Here is a 19,998-nt window from a genome sequence, read left to right on the forward strand (position 1 = left end):
TCTACAATATTATTTTTATTGCTAACCGGTTTTCGGCTTACAAGGCCATCTTCAGGCATTTACTGAGTGTTATCACCAAAGAAGTTAAATGTCAGCAGACAACATTGGAAGAGAAGTAACACATCTAGATTGAAGTAGAAACATACAGTGAGTAACATACAGTGAGTAACTCTCCATGTTTCCTACCTCTTGATGCAGCCTTGCTTAGTACTAATTTTATCTTATTTCAATAGTTTTGTTTATCAATAGAAACTGTTATGTAGGCATGCTATTCTTATTTTGTGCTAAAGGTTTTCCTGTCAACTCCATTGTTATTTATGTACGTTCAGTTTTTACTATTTCATTGCAAAGATGTTACTCACTGTATGTTTCTACTTCACTCTAGATGTGTTACTTCTCTTCCAATGTTGTCTGCTGACATTTAACTTCTTTGGTGATAATACTCAGTAAATGCCTGAAGATGGCCTTGTAAGCCGAAAACCGGTTAGCAATAAAAATAATATTGTAGAACAAAAGCAAACTGCTGCTTTTCATTTATTATTATAATGTTGTTCTACCAAGAACCGACGGAATATTCTGTTAATATGAATGTAGTCGAATTAAGTCGGGTGATGCTGAGGGAATTAGATTAGGAAATGAGACACTTAAAGTAGTAAAGGAGTTTTGCTATTTGGGGAGCAAAATAACTGATGATGGTCGAAGTAGAGAGGATATGAAATGTAGACTGGCAATGGCAAGGAAAGCGTTTCTGAAGAAGAGAAATTTGTTAACATCGTGTATAGATTTAAGTGTCAGGAAGTCATTTCTGAAAGTATTTTTATGGAGTGTAGCCATGTATGGATGTGAAACATGGACGATAAATAGTTTGGACAAGAAGAGAATAGAAGCTTTCGAAATGTGGTGCTACAGAAGAATGCTGAAGATTAGATGGGTAGATCACATAACTAATGAGGAAGTATTGAGTAGGATTGGGGAGAAGAGAGGTTTGTGGCACAACTTGACCAGTAGAAGGGATCGGTTGGTAGGACATGTTGAGAGGCATCAAGGGATCATCAATTTAGTATTGGATGGCAGCGTGGAGGGTAAGAATCATAGAGGGAGACCAGGAGATGAATGCACCAAGCAGATTCGGAAGGATGTGGGCTGCAGTAGGTACTGGGAGATCAAGAAGACTGCACAGGATGGAGTGGCGTGGGGAGTTGCATCAAACCAGTCTCAGGACTGAAGACCACAACAACAACATGCTGGCGTAGATAACCTGTGAAAGCGAGGACTGAAGACCACAACAACAACATGCTGGCGTAGATAACCTGTGAAAACGAGAGTTCCAACTTTAATTGTTGAAGGTGTTCTGCTTTTTCTTAACATGAGTGTATTTTCCGCCTGCGCGAGCAGAGAGCCTTTTTTGACTGGTCGGCTATGTCCGCCGGTCGTCGCAACATTAAATTGATTCTTTTGTCAGTCTATGCTGATCAATTTTAAGAAATGAAATTGTTATTATACAGACGTCAGTATGCGTAAAGTCTTCAGCATTATCAGATTACTTTCTTAATAGTTTAAACACCTAATATTAGAACTAGAAGAAATACGTCTTGGCGGCAAAATTGATAAGGTACTCCTTGCTACCTTTCGGCCCCCATGTACAAATCAGCCTATTTTCACATTCCTTTCCCACGCTCTTGATCCATATGGCATGACCAGCTGTCACCTGTGTAGTCGGTAACCTACAACGGTTGGACAAAAATATGGCAGGCCGTTGTGACCGAGCCGTTCTAGGCGCTTTATCCCGGAACCGCGCTGCTGCTACGGTCACAGGTCCGAATACTGCCTCGGACATGGATGTGTGTCATGTCCTTAGGTTAGCTGAGTTTAAATAGTTCTAAGTCTAGGGGACTGATGACCTCGGATGTTAAGTCCCATAGTGCGTAGAGCCATTTGAACAGTTTGAAGAAAAATATGGAAACACTGCAAGAAACGCATCGCCTGCGCAATGTCCTCAATTCGTTCCTAGTGTCAATCGTGGTCAGAAAAGTGTTCTGTATAGTTCTGAGAGCATCATGTCGCAATCAAGCGAATTCGAACCGTGGGCCAGTTGCTGGTGATCGTATGGTGAGTGCTTCCGTAACCAAGCGAGCCGAAGTGTTTTGTGTTTCAAGAGACACCGAATCGAAGATTTATGGCATTGAAAAGCAGAAACACATGAGGTACTAAGTCACGACGCGGGCGAAAGTGTGTATTGATTGACCATGAAGGCGGTCTTTGAAGAAGATAGTGACGGAAAATAAAAGGGCAGCCTTTAAAAGAACTGAATTGCAAGGCGCGCTGGAATTCCAAACCGGCTCATCAGTGATGCAAAAGCCCGTAACAGGGAAACGTGGAGCCGAGCCATAAAATCTGGACTATGGAGTAATGAAAGAATATCAGTTGGTCTCATGAGTCTTGTTTCACGCCGTTTCAAACTTCTGGCCGAGTTTCCTGCCCAAGAGTGAAACATATCGTGGGCTCAGTGTTGATTTCGACAGCCATATCGAAGTACTCCACGGGCACCATAGTTACTCTGCACGGTCGACTGCCGAGCGTCATCTGACCATTTTGGCTGGTCAGGTCCATGCCATGACGTACCATTTGTTCCCCAGTGGTAATGCTGTGTTCCACTCTCCCTACATCTCGTACCGCCAAGTACTGGTTTTGTGAGCACGACGTTGAATTGTTGCATCTCTCCTGGCCACCACGGTCACCAGATCTCAGTATAATTGAGCTGTTGTATTCTACTTTGGAGAGGATGGTGCGTCATTCCTATCTACCACCGTCGTCGTTACCCGCACTTCCCATTATTTTTCAGGAAAAATAGTATGAGATTCCCTGTATTTATCCGTTCCTAGACGACTGGAAGATGTTTCGATTGGCAACTGGTATCCTATACTGCATCAGGCATGGTAATGTTTGTGTACGTGGTGTTTCCATATTGAAACCTGGTAGTCAAGGGACGGCTGGATTCGGTTACGATTGTGGACGAGCCCGTAATCAGTCACTATTGGTTGCCTTTTACAGTTACACACAATTTATTTTAAACCAGTAATTCCAGACTCAACAGTAAATAAAAAACTACCACACGTTATTAATGAAGGAATGAACAACTGTGTAAACAATAGCGTTTTCAGTTATTAGCGAATTACCATTAAAAACAGATACAGTAGAGAACGTTTTAAAAGCAAGCCACTGTGATCTGGGCAGAAGGCCTTTACACACCAGGAATGGCAATAAATTAAAAATCGTTTAAAACTCGCTGCAACTTACAAATTACAGGCAGTGAAATACTAAGGGCAAGTCGCCACAAACACAGCATAAGGCTTCAGATGCCAGGAGTGGCAGTAAATAAGATTTTAGAGGCTTACTGCGTAAATACAAAAACCAAATTAGAATTTTAAGGCAAGTGACCACAATCACGGCTCAAGGCCTTACACGCCAGGAACGGCAATAATATAAAAAATTTATAAACCTGCTGTAAAACAGCAAATTCAATAGCAAAGGTTAATTAAAAAACAAGCTACTGATCACCAAACGGGTGATGATGGTAAACTTTGTAACACAACCCTTAACATCCACTGAACACTACACCGCTAGATTTATTTCAGAAGGCGACCAGAACTATTAACTAGACATATATTACCTTTAATGTAGGCATCACAAGGTAGTGTAATAAATAATAATATAGTAATAAAACACAAGGACCGGTACACAAGTTCCTTAAAGGGTCCTGAGGCAGATGACACCCGCAGAAGGCGTGGGCTGAAGGAACGTTACACTGAACTACCGCCCATCAGTCCTCCTTTTAGAAGACACATGTCTTAGGGGTCACGGACGATGCTCCAGGAATCGACCTCTGAGAAGGTCCGGCAACAAACACTTTCCAAAGCGATGAGATAGGCAGCCAAGAGTTGCATTCACTTCACAAGATGGTAAATCACACTAGTGTCAGTCTAACGAGTGACTAATGAAGCTACCTGACGTCCTATAAACCAAATGCAACCATGGAACTATACGCCAAAGCTGTAACCAAATGCAACGATGGAACAATACGCCAAAGCTGGAACCGGTGGTCTGCACTACGTCCCTAGAATACTGTGTTTAGAGCGCCGGGAACGGAAAAGGAACCACGCACTCACCTTAAAGCTTCCTAGATCCGGTTTACGACGAGGTCGTGCACCCTCGTGACCACAGCCCTTCCATCCGGCGGTCCATGCGTGCCACCAGCGGTCCCGTCATGTTCTAGCACCGGGCGGACCTGGCTCCTGAGTCCTGAGTCCCCAACCGAACTGGCCCACTCACACGACCCGGAAAAACAACGACGTCGCCGCAAAGGTAGAGCAACAGTTACTACATATCGATAACTACCGCTGCTGCCACTAGCGGACAGGCAACGCGAGTGGCGCCAGTCAACACGAGAAGAAGACAAACAACCGCAACCATGCCAACTAAACGATACCGTCTGGCCTCCAACAGAGGGCGGAAACCTATGAACAGCACCAACGCGAGCCGCAGCACGACTCACATATTTTTGTCCAAACCATATATCTTCCTACCGGCTCGCATAACTACACCAGCGTTTTAAGTTGCAGAGAATGTAATTCAATGACGGGAAAAAAATTGCATTACAATGAAGGAGCTGCGCGACATAAACGAAAGTTGGTACAAGTGTTTCTACATCTGAAAGATCGCGTCTCTTCAGAATTTCCGCCAGTCGCATAAGAGTGGCGCTAATTGGTTTGCTTCCAGCAGACGCTATAACGGTCATGAGCATTAGTTAGGTCTGAGATTGGAGATGGTGAGTTGATGTCAGTCAAGAACGCCTTTAAGGCGATAAAACCGCCATTGCTCAAAGAGATTTCGGGATCGCAGCCGGTCGTCGTAAACTTCACTCCACGATATTTCGGCAGGACAACTGCCAGCCATCTTCAGGTGAGCCGAACGAGGACTGACGAAGACGTTCTCCGCTCCGTCTTATATAGTGCGCCGATGATAGTGACGCGAATGCGTTGAAGTCGCGGAGACAGAAGGGCCACACCGCCCAGCGGCAGCGCCCTCGCTGGTGGAACTGCAGTACTCAGCTGCCGTCGGTATTGTCGCTGGCCGCAGCTATCGAAGTCTTCTGGCGTCTTCGTCTCGAGCAAATTTCGGAAACGACGGGATTCCACGCGTTATTCAGTTGGTAACCACTGTCACGGTTCATTAGATTTTCGTAATGCGAATTTCAACGGATTCTTCGATAATGGAGTCCCAAAAGGTTGTTGCGTTGAAATACGCATTGCAGAAAATCTAATGAACCCTGACAATGGTTACCAACTAAATAACTCGTAGAATTCCGTCATCTCCGAAATTTGCTCGAGACGAAGACGCCAGACGACTTGGATAGCTGCGGCCAGCGACAATACCGACGGCAGCTGAGTACTGCAGTTCCACCAGCGAGGGCGCTGCCGCTGGGCGGTGTGGTCCTTCTGTCTCCGCGACTTCAACGCATGCGCGGCAGTACCATCAGCGCACTATATAAGACGGAGCGGAGAACGTGTTCGTCCTATCGCCCTCACTCCCACCCTTAAGTACCTTGGCGTCATCCTCGACCGTCGCCTCTCCTGGACTCCCCATCTCAAGACAATCCAAGCCAAGGCACGGTCCCCTTTCCGGCCGTACGTGGGGTCTGGACCCTTCCACGATCCTCCACACCTATAAATCCCTCATCCGCCCTATCCTTTGTTACGCCTATCCTGCCTGGATCTCCGCCCCCCCTACCTTTTATAAATCCCTCCAAATCCTTGAACACCATGCTCTCCGCCTTGCCTATCGCATCCGTCTCCCCTCCCCCACGCGGATCCTGTATGATCTCATCCCCTTCCCCCACCTCCTCCTCTTCCTTGAAAGGATGCGGATCCTGTACACCTCCCGCAAACTTGATCCTCCTCACCCGCTCGTATCCCCGATCCTCTCCCGCCCCCGCCCGCTGCCGCGCCTGTATTCCCACGTCCCACCCGGTCTCCATCTCTCCACCCTCCTTACCCTCTCCCAAGGTGGCTTCCGCCAGCTCCCTCTCCCTGATGATGTCCTCCTCCCCTCCATCTACCCCTCCTATCGACTCTGATCGTCCCCCCCCCACCTCCTGTGTTTTTCCTTAGGGTACCCTCTCTCCCTTCCCTCCCTCCTCCCTTCCTCCCCTGGGCTTCCCCTACCCCCTGTACCTTCATTCCTCGCCCCATCTCCACTCCCATTGGCATCTCTGCTCTCCCCTCTCCCTCCCCCACCACCTTCTTCCCCTCTTGGCAGGTCCCCGGACTCGCACACGTTAAGTGGACATTCGCGCGCCGGAGATCATCGCCCTCGGTTTAGTGTATGTGCCGTCGTGTTTGTGAATCAATGTTTTTCGTCGCCCACGCTCCTCCGTTCGCATGTGTCGTCTAAATCGTCAGTGTTTGTGTACAGTGCCGACAGTTTTCTTGTTTGTTCGTCGAGTGTGAACGGCTTCATGTTTTTAATTATTATTGTATCTACTGTTTTTTAACCACCAGTCTGTTACTTTTCTGTCTTCTTTTTCTCTTTTATTGTACTGCTTGTGGCTGAAGAGCGGACTAAAATTTTCCGCTGCCAACCCTCCTTGTATGAGGTGCCAAATAACAATAAAGGAAAAAAAAAACGTCTCCGTCAGTCCTCGTTCGGCTCACCTGAAGATGGCTGGCTGTTGTCCAGCCGAAATATCGTGGAATGAAGTTTACGACGCCCGGCTGCAATCCCGAATCTTTTTGAACAGTTGATTCACCGGGAAAATTTTAAAATTTTACAAAAAAAAAACAAAAAAACGTAATTTTCAACAGCTCACTGAGTTTGGACGAAGTCGCGTAACAGGGTACGCTAAGCTGGATGTTCCTTCTATGATATTGCAGAAAGACTTGGAAGACTTGGCAGGACTGTAGCCACTGTACATCATTGCTGGCAGCGGCGGTCACGCGAGTGTTTGGTCGCAAGAAGACCGGGCTCTGGGCGGACACGTCGCACTAGCGAGAACGGAGACCATTGTGTTCGGCGTACGGCTCTGGTGCGTCTGCAGTAGCAATACGAGCAGCAGTTGGCACCACAGTGACACAACAAACTGTTACAAATCGGTTACTTCAAGGACACTTGCGAGCCAGACGCCGTGCAGCGTGCATTCCACAGGCACCAAACCATCGCCGTTTTCGGCTTTAGCGAAGTCAAGCGAGAGCTCATTGCAGATCAGGATGCAGGTGTGCTGTGTATTTTGATGAAAGCTGATGCCAGTAATGGCCGTGTGTTGATTAGAAGGAAGTCAGTCGGGGGCCTACAACCAACCTGTCTGAGTGCTAGACACACTGGACGTGCACCTGCACCTGTGGTGTGGGGTGCGAGTTCGTGTGACAGCAGAAGCACTCTGTTATTCAAAAACAGTCTTAATCGCATTTATTATTATTATAATACCGCCAACCGGTTTCAACCCGACATAGGGGTCATCATCTGGGCTTTTATACCAGATAGTTTCCTGCTGTTATGTAGACAGGAGTGACACCACCAGCAGTCGACCAATGGTATAAACGCCCAGAAGATGACCCCTACGTCGGGTTGAAACCGGTTCGCGGTATAATAATGCGATTAAGACTGTTTCTGAATAACTGATTAATCACACTAATCGCTGCTTCATCTCCACAACCATGTTGTCCAAGAAGCAGGGGCACTCTCGTGCTTATCCGACACTCCCTGACTGCAAACTTGTACGTCAGTCTGGTGATTCGATGTGTTGTGTTGCCTTCACTTAAAACTTCCGGGCTGATAGGCCGTGGTCGAAGTATAAAACACTCTCCTGACGTTTCGTCTCCGACTGCGGGAGACATCCTCAGAGGTAAAGCGGCGAACTGCGAAGAGAACTCGACGAAGCGCTGATTATATAGGCAGTACAGAGGGCGCCACAGTCGATCACGTGGCGTCGGCTATGAGATTGTCTCTGGTAATGCCAACATTCTCGATTGAAAGTAATCGATCGTCACGCTTGCGGTGTAACGCTGACATCCAAATTTTATCCAGTTTAACACCTTCGTCTTTCCTGTTAAAATTATTACGATGTTTATCAATCTCGATAGCCTCTCTATACAAGCGTGCATAATAATGCGAGGTTTTTGATATGACACTCGTCTCGCTGAATTTTATTTCATGATCACCTTCCTGGTAAACATGTTCCGCTACGGCCGATTTATCCGTGTGACCCAGGCGGCAATTCCTCTTATGTTCAACAAGACGGGTGTTCACACTTCTCTTTGTGGTACCTATGTAAACCTGTCCACAACTACAAGGAATTTTGTATACCCCCGGTGTAGCCAAAGAGTCTCGTGCATCTTTTGCCGACCTTAAATATTCTTTTATTTTTCTGGTGGGTCTGAAAATAGTTTCCACCCCATGCTTGCCTAAAACTTTCCCAATGCGGTCGGTGACCTTACTAATGAACGGAAGAAAAACAGGCACATCGTATTTACAACCGTATGGAGTCTGCAATGCTACGTGAGAGGATTCATCAGACGCGGCGAACACTGGCGGTAACCAACAGTAAACTTTTTCATCTCCACTTGTTTCTTAGTAATACTATGCAGTGTTGTGATTGGATTAAGATTGACTGTCTAACATTCAAAACTATGGACGTTAGTGCAGAAATGTCAGCAAATAGGCAGAAGAAGAAGTTCAATAACTTACAGAACAACATTTCTGGAGGTTCAGTTGAGGACAATTCTCGAACTGTTATTAACCTGTCTGATAAAGATTTGTCAAAAGTTGAAATTTCTGTACTAGCGAAAGGAGGCAATTTTGCTGTGACGCCCCAAAACGTACCCACAGAGGATATTGTAGCAAATATTGAGGCCGGTATCCGTCAGCTGCCACAGCAGTCCGCTGACGTAATTAGGATGGAAACGGCTAGGATTTTACGTACGTGTAAGCCACCTAAAAGTAATTTGTCGCAGGCTCAAAGGAAGGCGCTGAGGGATATAAATGGAGATAAAAACATTATTGTTCTTAATGCAGATAAGGGTAATGCCACCGTCATACTGAACAGTGAGGACTATCATGGAAAAATCAATGACATTTTAGTTCCCTCCAATTACAAAAAACTCCAGAAAGATCCGACTATGAAGATTTTAAGAATGACAAATCGACTGGTGAAAGCGTCTTCATTTGGCTCCGACAATAAGAAGCTGCTTTGTAAAACAGAAGCATATCCACCTAGACTTTATGGCTTACCCAAAGTTCATAAAGCTGGGATTCCGCTGAGGCCAATTGTCAGCGTTATGGGTGGACCAGCACACGAGTTAGCTAGATAACTTGCCTCAATGCTGCAGCCTTATGTTGGTAGGACGGACAGTCATATTAAAAATTCAGCTCATTTCATTGACAAGTTAAAGGAAATGAGCGTGAGCCCGGATGATATCCTCGTCAGTTTTGACGTTGTGTCATTATTTACCATGATTCCGGTAAACGAAGCTATCTTATGCATAGCGGATATTTTTCCTACCGATATTGTGACATTATTCCGACACTGCCTCACCACAACCTACTTTCAATACAATAATGATTTTTATGAACAGATTGACGGGGTGGCTATGGGCAGTCCTCTCAGTCCTGCTGTGGCTAACTTATTTATGGAGACTTTTGAACAACGGGCGTTGCAGACTGCCAGTAAGAGACCAGCCAGATGGTATCGCTACGTCGATGACACGTTCGTAGTATGGACACACGGAGCAGAGGAATTGGATGCCTTCCTGACACATTTAAACAGCGTTAATCCGAAAATCCAAATTACTATGGAGACGGAAAGGAATGGGCAATTGAACTTCCTGGATGTGTCTGTGATTAAACGACGGGACGGAACGTTGGGCCATAAGGTGCATAGAAAGCCTACACATACTGATCGTTATCTACACAAAGAATCAAACCACCACCCTAGACAAAAAAGAGGTGTAATGAAAACTTTGGTAGACAGGACGTACAAACTTTGTGAACCTGTTTATTTAAAAGATGAGATTGAACATCTACGGTCAACGTTCGTGAAGAATGGCTATTCTAGCAAGGATATAGATCGAGCACTTCGCTCTAGGCAGAGAATCAGGAGTAACGACGAACAACAGTCGTCCAAGGGCAAAGTTTTTCTTCCGTTCATTAGTAAGGTCACCGACCGCATTGGGAAAGTTTTAGGCAAGCATGGGGTGGAAACTATTTTCAGACCCACCAGAAAAATAAAAGAATATTTAAGGTCGGCAAAAGATGCACGAGACTCTTTGGCTACACCGGGGGTATACAAAATTCCTTGTAGTTGTGGACAGGTTTACATCGGTACCACAAAGAGAAGTGTGAACACCCGTCTTGTTGAACATAAGAGGAAATGCCGCCTGGGTCACACGGATAAATCGGCCGTAGCGGAACATGTTTACCAGGAAGGTGATCATGAAATAAAATTCAGCGAGACGAGTGTCATATCAAAAACCTCGCATTATTATGCACGCTTGTATAGAGAGGCTATCGAGATTGATAAACATCGTAATAATTTTAACAGGAAAGACGAAGGTGTTAAACTGGATAAAATTTGGATGTCAGCGTTGCACCGCAAGCGTGACGATCGATTACTTTCAATCGAGAATGTTGGCATTACCAGAGACAATCTCATAGCCGACGCCACGTGATCGACTGTGGCGCCCTCTGTACTGCCTATATAATCAGCGCTTCGTCGAGTTCTCTTCGCAGTTCGCCGCTTTACCTCTGAGGATGTCTCCCGCAGTCGGAGACGAAACGTCAGGAGAGTGTTTTATACTTCGACCACGGCCTATCAGCCCGGAAGTTTTAAGTGAAGACAATACCGGCGAGGAAAGCTTACATTGTATGTTGTGTTGCCATTCAGAAACAGCATTCCAGAGGGCGATTTCCAACAGGATAACGCTCGCCCACATATCGCTGTTGTAACCCAAAATGCTCTACAAACTGTCGACATGCTGCCTTGGTCGGCTCCATTACCAGATCCGTCTACAATCTAGCACATACGGGAGATCATGGGACGACAACTCCAGCGTCATCCACAACCATCATTAGCCCTCCCTGTATTGACCGACCAAGTGCAACGGGCATGGAACTCCATCCCACAACCTGACATTCGGCACCTGTACAATACAATGCATGCTTGCAGTCAACATTCTTTCAGTTATACCGGTTATTAACCCTTTCTGCGTCTGCGATTCCAAATGGCATCATTAAGTATTCCTGGCTTTTTTGAGCTTCCCAATGCTTCAATGATACCGTTTGGCATCGCTTCACGTAGTTCCAAGTTTGGCCAACTGATCACAGTGGCGTTTGCTTTCGTGACTCGCCGTTTGTTTGAAGTGCAGGACAGAGAGGTGTCGTGAGTTGTGCTACTGCATTTGTGAGTGAACAATAACTTTTGTGTTTAGTTTTATTCTGTGTATAGTGAAATTCTTGGTTATGGAACCAACTTTATGTAGTTCCTCAAGGGCAACGGAAAGAAATACGGTAAGTTTACAATACAGTTATGTATGCATTTTTTTGAGTAATTATTATGTAATTTCTAATGATGCCATTTGGAATCATTATTTTATGTATTAACCAATAGCTTCAAAAGAACTTTTGCAATGGATATGGCGTAAGTGCAACATATACAGTAAATATTCATCACAAAAAACTTTTCCCCAATTTTTTTTCTAAATGTAACGCACGAAGGCTTAACGTACCAGCGTTTCACATTTGCAATGACTTATCTCGCTGTAACATTAACCTGTGATCTTGCAACGTAAATCACGTAAATATGTTTTCTACACAAATATAATCCCGGAATTTCGTTGCTCTACATTTACAATTTTTTTGGTGTTGCGTCTTTCTTCCGTCAGTGTACATGATGGCCCGCAATGTGTCAGAAAGGCCACAAAGTGTTTTTTAGAGTTTCGGAGTGTGAGACGGGTGGCTGAGCGGCTGGGGCGGTGTCGGGTGTTGCAGACCCTGAGCTGGAGGACCTGGAGACGCCGCCACGCTACCGGCCGGACAGCCTGGAGGCGCTGTGCAAGGCGACGCGCTTCACCGAGGACGAGCTGAAGCGCATCTACCGCGGCTTCAAGGCCGAGTGCCCCACCGGCGTCGTGCGCGAGGACACCTTCAAGGGCATCTACTCGCGCTTCTTCCCACAGGGCGGTGAGTCCGCACCTCTACCCTCATACTCCGCAAAGCGCTGTACGCCGCGTGGCTGCCAAAATTACCTGCTCCTTGTCGGATACCATCAGCATGTGGGGCGAGGGAAACTGATTGTCTGTACGCTTCCTCTCTTACCTCTACGCGAGACGTATGACGTAGGCAGTAGAAATTCCTCATGTGTCAGCTCTTTAAATTTGACCAACATGTTTAAACGCTTTTAGTCACATACACTTTCACAGAATACTAAGAAATCACTATTTTCAGACCGTAGTTGCCTCGACAGTTTCCTGTTAAATGCTTAAAGAAAACAGTAAATTCTATATGAAACTATGTGAATGTGCGGTATCCTCAGCTGTTACACATTATATGTAAACTGAAGGTGTGGAGCGGAAGAAAGGAAACGGAAACTGAGGAATCAGCGCTGTCAGCTGCATTGGGACAGTACACGGAATCGGCGGCGACGAGTGAGAACTTGTACCGGGTCGGGATTCGAACCCGGGATCTCCTGCTTACTAAGCAGGTGCGGTAGCCACTGCGCCACTTCAGTGCGGATTCACAAACACACCGACCTCCTTTGGGAATCTCGGAAGAGCGAATATGGAGGAAATAGATAGGGACTACGGACAGGTGGCGCTAGATGGGAATGTGGACAGGCCATGAAGCGAGCCGGGGTGTTCTGTGCAGATGTGATAACGCTGTCTCTCGGATGGTGCAGTGGTTACCGCCCGCACCTGCCTGGTAAGCAGGAGATCCCGGGCTCGAATCCCTTCCCGGTACACGTTCTCAATCATCGCCGCCGATTCCGTGTAATGTCCCAATGCAGCTGACAGCGCTGATCCCTCCGTATCCCTTTTCTTGTTGCCGGCCGGTGTGGCCGTGCGGTTCTAGGCGCTTCAGTCTGGAACCGCGTGACCGCTACGGTCGCAGGTTCGAATCCTGCCTCGGGCATGGATGTGTGTGATGTCCTTAGGTTAGTTAGGTTTAAGTAGTTCTAAGTTCTAGGGGACTGATGACCACAGATGTTAAGTCCCATAGTGCTCAGAGCCATTTGATTTGAGCCTTTTCTTGTTTCCCCTCTCCACCTTAAACTTACGTATAAAGTTAAGTTTTATGATATAGTAGCCAGTAGCAATAACGACTGTGTGGACGATGTGGCCTATTCTACACCTTATTTTAGATCTATGTGACGATGCTGTGCTAACTATATCTATATGTTTTGACGATGCCATTATGGCCTTATCACTTTATGACGTGGTGTAGAAAAGATCTGAGGATGGTCATTACGGACTAAAACCGGTCATTGTCAAAAGAATTGGAATACAAAATACTTTAGGACATGGTGTAGAAAAGATCTGAGCATGGTCATTATAGACTGATCCGGTCATCGTCAAAAGAATTGATATTGTGAAAAAAAAATGGCTCTGAGCACTATGCGACTTAACTTCTAAGGTCATCAGTCGCCTAGAACTTAGAACTAATTAAACCTAACTAACCTAAGGACATCACACACATCCATGCCCGAGGCAGGATTCGAACCTGCGACCGTAGCAGTCGCTAGGTTCCACACTGTAGCGCCCAGAACCGCACGGCCACTCCGGCCGGCTATTGTGATCAAAGACTGGAATAAAAAACATACTTATTTCTTTTTCCTTTAATTGCATGTCCAGATGGATGGAGCTATGTTCTCACTAGTCAGAGAAGAGTAGAAATTTTCAAGGTTTTTTTTTTTCCTCAGTGCTAGAAGGTAGAGTGGGCTTGTTCGAGACGTGAGGTAAATTGGGACACGTCCGTTTTCAGCGTATGCAATGTTCAGGAAATTTGTAGTCATAAGAGGTTCTGGTATGAAAACTGAATATAATATTAAACTGTTTTCTTTGTCGAATTGCCAAGTGTATACCAAATCTTCTGTTGAGTTTATTTAATACATGTCAGTATACTTGACAACGACAACACTTTGTTCGTGGAATTCCTCAATTAATTTTTTACCCGTGTCGTTTGCCACGGCTCCTGTTTCTCCCTTGGTTTACTCCTGTTTGGAGTTTCCGCTCTTTCCTAGACGGCGTAGCGGAGCCTCTGCGAGCGCGCTGCTAGCGCGCCCGGTGGGAGGAGGTTCAAAATGGTTCAAATGGCTCTGAGCACTACGGGACTCAACATCTTAGGTCATAAGTCCCCTAGAACTTAGAACTACTTAAACCTAACTAACCTAAGGACATCACACACACCCATGCCCGAGGCAGGATTCGAACCTGCGACCGTAGCAGTCCCGCGGTTCCGGACTGCAGCGCCAAAACCGCTAGACCACCGCGGCCAGCGTGGGAGGAGGCGCTGTGTGCCGTGCCGAGGGCGGAGGAGGCAGTTGAGTGTCTGGCCCTGGACAACCGTTCTGCAGCGGGACGCTCGGTCCCTCTATGCTAAGTCTGGATGGGCCCAAAAACCCAGGGCGTGAGGACACGAGAGGCCGTAAATCTGTGGACAACGCTTGGTTTCCGTTCATGGGCTGGGAAAGCTATGAAGTCCGTCTGCGGCTGCCAATAACCTCCAGAAGGTGGTGTCGTCACTGAAACTAAGATTTTTCATATACAGGGTGATTCGAAAAGAATACCACAACTTTAGGAATTTAAAACTCTGCAACGACAAAAGGCAGAGCTAAGCACTATCTGTCGGCGAATTAAGGGAGCTATAAAGTTTCATTTAGTTGTACATTAGTTCGCTTGAGGCGCTGTTGACTAGGCGTCAGCGTCAGTTGATGCTAAGATGGCGACCGCTCAACAGAAAGCTTTTTGTGTTATTGAGTACGGCTGAAGTGAATCGACGACAGTTGTTCGGCGTGCATTTCGAACGAAGTATGGTGATAAACCTCTTGATAGGTGGTGTATTAAACGTTGGTATAAACAGTTTACAGAGAATGGGTGTCTGTGCAGCGGGAAAAGTTCTGGACGGACGAGAACGAGTGATGAAAATGTAGCACGCATCCAGCAAGCATTTGTTCGCAGCCCAGGAAAATCGACTCGCAGAGCTAGCAGAGAGCTGCAAATTCCACAATCAACTGTATGGAGAGTCCTACGAAAAAGGCTAGTTATGAAACCTTATCGTCTGAAATTGGTTCAAGCACTGTCTGCAGCTGATAACATTAAAAGAATCGATTTCTGTGATTTTATCCTTGCTCAAATGGGGGTATGTTAAGGATATGGTGTTTCGGCCACCTCTCCCAGCCACCATTGATGATTTGAAACGAGAAATAACAGCAGCTATCCAAACTGTTACGCCTGATATGCTACAGAGAGTGTGGAACGAGCTGGAGTATCGGGTTGATATTGCTCGAGTGTCTGGAGGGGGCCATATTGAACATCTCTGAACTTGTTTTTGAGTGAAAAAAACCTTTTTAAATATTCTTTGTAATGATGTATAACAGAAGGTTATATTATGTTTCTTTCATTAAATACACATTTTTAAAGTTGTGGTATTCTTTTTGAATCACCCTGTAATTAGTGCAACGGTCGTCGTCTGGAGGGGCCGATCTCCCGGTGTTCTGGCAGCTATTAATAAGTGTGTGGCAACGTTTCTCCGCTTTGAGTTTGTGATCGGAAATTGCCGTGCGTGTGTGTTACCGCCCCCTTGCATGATCGTGTATTTGAACGCCATGCTGACTTACTTAAGGCGCGCGTCATCAAGAAAAGAAAAAAAAAATTTTTTTTTGGCTGTTGACCTTCTGCAAGCCGTTGTTTTCCCATGGACGGCGCAGATCACTGTTTGGATAAGCACGTTGTTAAATGTTTAAATAACGTTGTACTGTATGGATGAGAAATAGAGTGGACTGTAGCCAATAATTTTATGGATGTCTGAAATGTGAGATCATGTTAATGTTCGCTAATATCTGTTGTGTTTTAGTACGTAAGTATATTTAACTTTAGGCACTGTTATTCAAAAAAATGGCTCTGAGCACTATGGGACTTAATATCTATGGTCATCAGTCCCCTAGAACTTAGAACTACTTAAACCTAACTAACCTAAGGACAGCACACAACACCCAGCCATCACGAGGCAGGGAAAATCCCTGACCCCGCCGGGAATCGAACCCGGGAACTCAGGCGTGGGAAGCGAGAACGCTACTGCACGGCCACGATGTGCAGGCGGCACTGTTATTGTGTATGTATTCTTGTGTTAAGGAGTTCGGTCCCCGTGACATTTAAGTGCTCTATTTAGTTATATTTACGGTAGTGTAGAATTTCTATTTGGTAATCCTCCTAGCCTCGACTGATGTCGGTTGCTCGGTCTGTCTGAAATGTTGGGTCTGTTGGGTAGAGACCGTTGTTGACTTACTCTCCTCAGTCCCGAATTCCCGTATTGATACTACGGCGGTAGTTCTGCCGAAATCTCATTTGCAGAAGTTATCAATTCTTGTGAGCGCAAATAAAGCTACCTTTGCATCTGTAATTTTCGTCCGCTGGCCAGCAAGCTTTGAGTAATAATTAAAAATCACCAACTAGTCTTCGTCAAACCTAGTGGCTCGTGTTAGACGAGTTCCCTTTCCAGTTTGGGTAAATGTTTCCTCCTCCTGGTGGAGCCATCCCCATCCCCGATGCACGCTGGGGTAAGAGTTGCCCGAGCGTCTGTTGCCGCTCAGTGTTCCAGGAGAGTGAAGTAAGAGGTTAATTATCTACTGCACCGTTATGCCCAAGAAAGGCGAATTAGAGTAGTTCTGGATAACCTAAGGATTGTACGCTATTAAGATAGTTCTTGGTTTGGAGAAATTGCTGTTTGGTAAAATTTAGTCTTCTGTGTCGGTAGTCCAGCGTATTCGACGATCCAGCATTGTTATAGAATTGAAAGACTTGGTTTTGATGCATTTGTTGTGACGTGATTTAATTATTTGCTATTGATGTTAATTGCTTTAGATGAATTTTCTTAAATCTGTGATTATAATTCTTAATGATTGATCGTCCTTAACGGTGTAACACTTAATGTACGTCTGATTGTTCCATATGTCACCTGCCGACCTTATTCAGAGACTGAAAAGGTGATCCTTGCTCTAGTTCTATCGGACTTTACTAACAGTTGATCCTTATCGTTTATGGTCTTAAATATATGTTTGTTTAAAGGAGTAATCATAGATTCCTATTGTTTATTAAGTAATTTTTAAGTTATATATAAAATATTACGAGTGCAAATATTCTCTCATTGTTACACTTGCGTGTTTTGTGGTTTGCACTGAAGGGTGTGACAATAAATCCAAACTCTGAAGTGAAGCGTTGGGGCGAAATAATCCTTTCCCTTATCATTACCTTTAAAGATAACTGATTCTTTATCGCTTGTTGCCGGCCGGAGTGGCCGAGCGGTTCTAGGGGCTTCAGTCTGAAACCGCGCGACCGCCACGGTCGCAGGTTCGGATCCTGCCTCGGGCATGGAATTGTGTGATGTCCTTAGGCTTAAGTAGTTCTAAGTTCTACGGGACTGATGACCTCAGAAGTTAAGTCCCATAGTGCTCAGAGCCATTTGAACCATTTTATCACTTGTTATTCAAATAAGTTGGGAGAGTAGTTTATTGATTGACCCCGTAGGAAGAGTATATCAACTTTGTATAAGTACGTGTTTTCGTGAAATAAGGCCTGTTATATAGGGTCAGTGGCAACTCATTTGGGTCAGATATCTTTCATATACGATATCAGCCATGTGAGCAAAGGGTCAGCATATGTTTACACACTACCCAATCGCATTAATGTAACCAGCTCCCAAAACCATGAATAAGCACCTTTTGCATCGAGGGCCGCTGCGAGACGTGCGGGAAGACAGTCAGTAAGGCTCTGGAAGGCACCGTGAGTACCGTGGCCAACTTTGCTAGGTTTCTCGGTTGAGGATCCATGGCGCGAACGACCCGAACGAGGTCATCACACAGATTCTCGATTGAGTTCAAATCCGGCCAGTTTGATGGCCAGGAAGGACAGTAAATCCATCATGCTGCTCGTCGAACCACGCACGCGCACTGCGCTGTTCTGCTTGTATATACCATCGTGCCGAGAGAAGACAAACTGCGTATAGGGTTGGACATGGTCCCAAAGTATAGATGTATACTTGTGTTGATCCATGGTGCCTCCTAGAATGATGAGATCACCCAGGGAATGACACGAAAACATTCCCCAGACCGACGGTTGTTGCAAGGCTGCCAGACGGTTCGCACCGAACACGCCAATGCCAATCTCTCCGATGGAGCCCAAAATGTGATTTGAAAAGGCCAGCTGCCGCAGCTCAGTGGACGTCCAATTGAGGTACTGGCGTTCAACTTCCAGCCTTCGTCGCCAATGAGTTGCAGTTAGCATTGTTGCATGGAAGAGGCACCTGCTGCGGAGGCCCGTATGCAGCAACATTCCCTGAACAATCGTTGAGGAGACACTATTGGTAGCCCCTTGCTACATCTGGGTGGCCAGTTGCAACTCTATTCGCTACCGTCGTTCACCCCTATCATCTGTGGCCGTGATGCACCACAATTGCCACGGCACCGATTTTAGACAGCGCCATTTTGTCATGCAGTGGCAACGGCCTTGCCGCAATGGATACGCCGGTTCCCGTGAGATCACCGAAGTTAAGCGCTGTCGGGCGTGGCCGGCACTTGGATGGGTGACCATCCGGGCCGCCATGCACTGTTGCCATTTTTCGGGGTGCTCTCAGCCTCGTTATGCCAAATGAGGAGCTACTCGACCGAATAGTAGCGGCTCCGGTCAAAGAAAACCATCATAACGACAAGGAGACCGGTGTGCTGACCACATGCCCCTCCTATCCGCAACCTCAACTTAGGATGACACGGCGGTCGGATGGTCCCTATGGGCCACTTGTGGTCTGAAGACGGAATGCTATTTTGCCATGCACGGTATACTTTAACAGTGGCAGCAAGCGAACAGTTTATCATAATTTACCGTCTAATAAAATCATGAGACGATCAATTCCAATTACAAAATGATATAGAGAGAATTTCTTTATGGTGTGAAAAGTGGCAATTGGCACTAAACAAAGAAAAGTGCGAGGACATCCACATGGGTACTAAACGAAATCCGATAAATTTTGGGTATACGATAAATCGCACAAATCTAAGGGCTGTCAATTCGACTAAACACCTAGAAATTACAATTACGAGCAATTTAAATTTGAAAGACCACATAGATAATACTGTGGGCAAGGTGAAACAAAGACTGCGCTTTGTTGGCAGAACACTTAGAAGATGAGACAAACCCACTAAAGAGACAACCTACATTACGCTTGTCCGTCCTCTGCCGGAATATTGCTGGGCGGTGTGGGATCCTTACCAGGTAGGATTGACGGAGGACATCGAAAAAGTGGAAAGAATGGCAGCCCGTTTCGTGTTATCGCCTATAGGGTGAGAGTGTCACCGACATGATACGATAGTTGGGGTAGCAGTCACTGAAACAAAGGCGGTTTTCTTTGCGGCGAGATCTATTTACGAAATTTCAATCACCAACCTTCTCTTCCGAATGCGAAAATATTTTGTTGACGCCCACCTACGTAGGGAGAAATGATCATCATAATAAAATAAGAGAAGTCAGAGCTCTAACGGAAAGATTTAGCTGTTCCTTTTTCCCACGCGCCATTCGAGAGTGGAATGGTAGAGAAGTAGTATGAAAATGGTTCGATGAACCCTCTGCCAGGCACTGAAGTGTCAATTGCAAAGTAACCATGTAAATGTAGATGTAGAAACTTAGCCATTTCAGAAATGCTTCCACACTTGGCCCGAAAGCCAATGATCATGCCGCTTTGTACGTT

The 19,998-nt window shown here is 45.8% G+C and overlaps 1 protein-coding gene and 1 pseudogene across 1 annotated transcript in view; both read left to right on the plus strand.

Annotated features, from left to right (window-relative positions):
* LOC126188784 (uncharacterized) overlaps window positions 1-19,998 on the plus strand; it is a 401,269-nt gene that overhangs the window by 82,172 nt on the left and 299,099 nt on the right. Inside the window, exon 3 of the mRNA XM_049930397.1 lies at window positions 12,037-12,228. Coding sequence (XP_049786354.1) covers window positions 12,037-12,228 — 192 coding nt within the window. The remainder of the gene's footprint in view (window positions 1-12,036; window positions 12,229-19,998) is intronic.
* Window positions 18,755-18,872, plus strand: LOC126189341 (5S ribosomal RNA; annotated as a pseudogene).

The sequence above is a fragment of the Schistocerca cancellata genome, chromosome 5, assembly GCF_023864275.1.
Source record: "Schistocerca cancellata isolate TAMUIC-IGC-003103 chromosome 5, iqSchCanc2.1, whole genome shotgun sequence".
In the NCBI taxonomy this organism is placed as follows: Eukaryota; Metazoa; Arthropoda; class Insecta; order Orthoptera; family Acrididae; genus Schistocerca; species Schistocerca cancellata.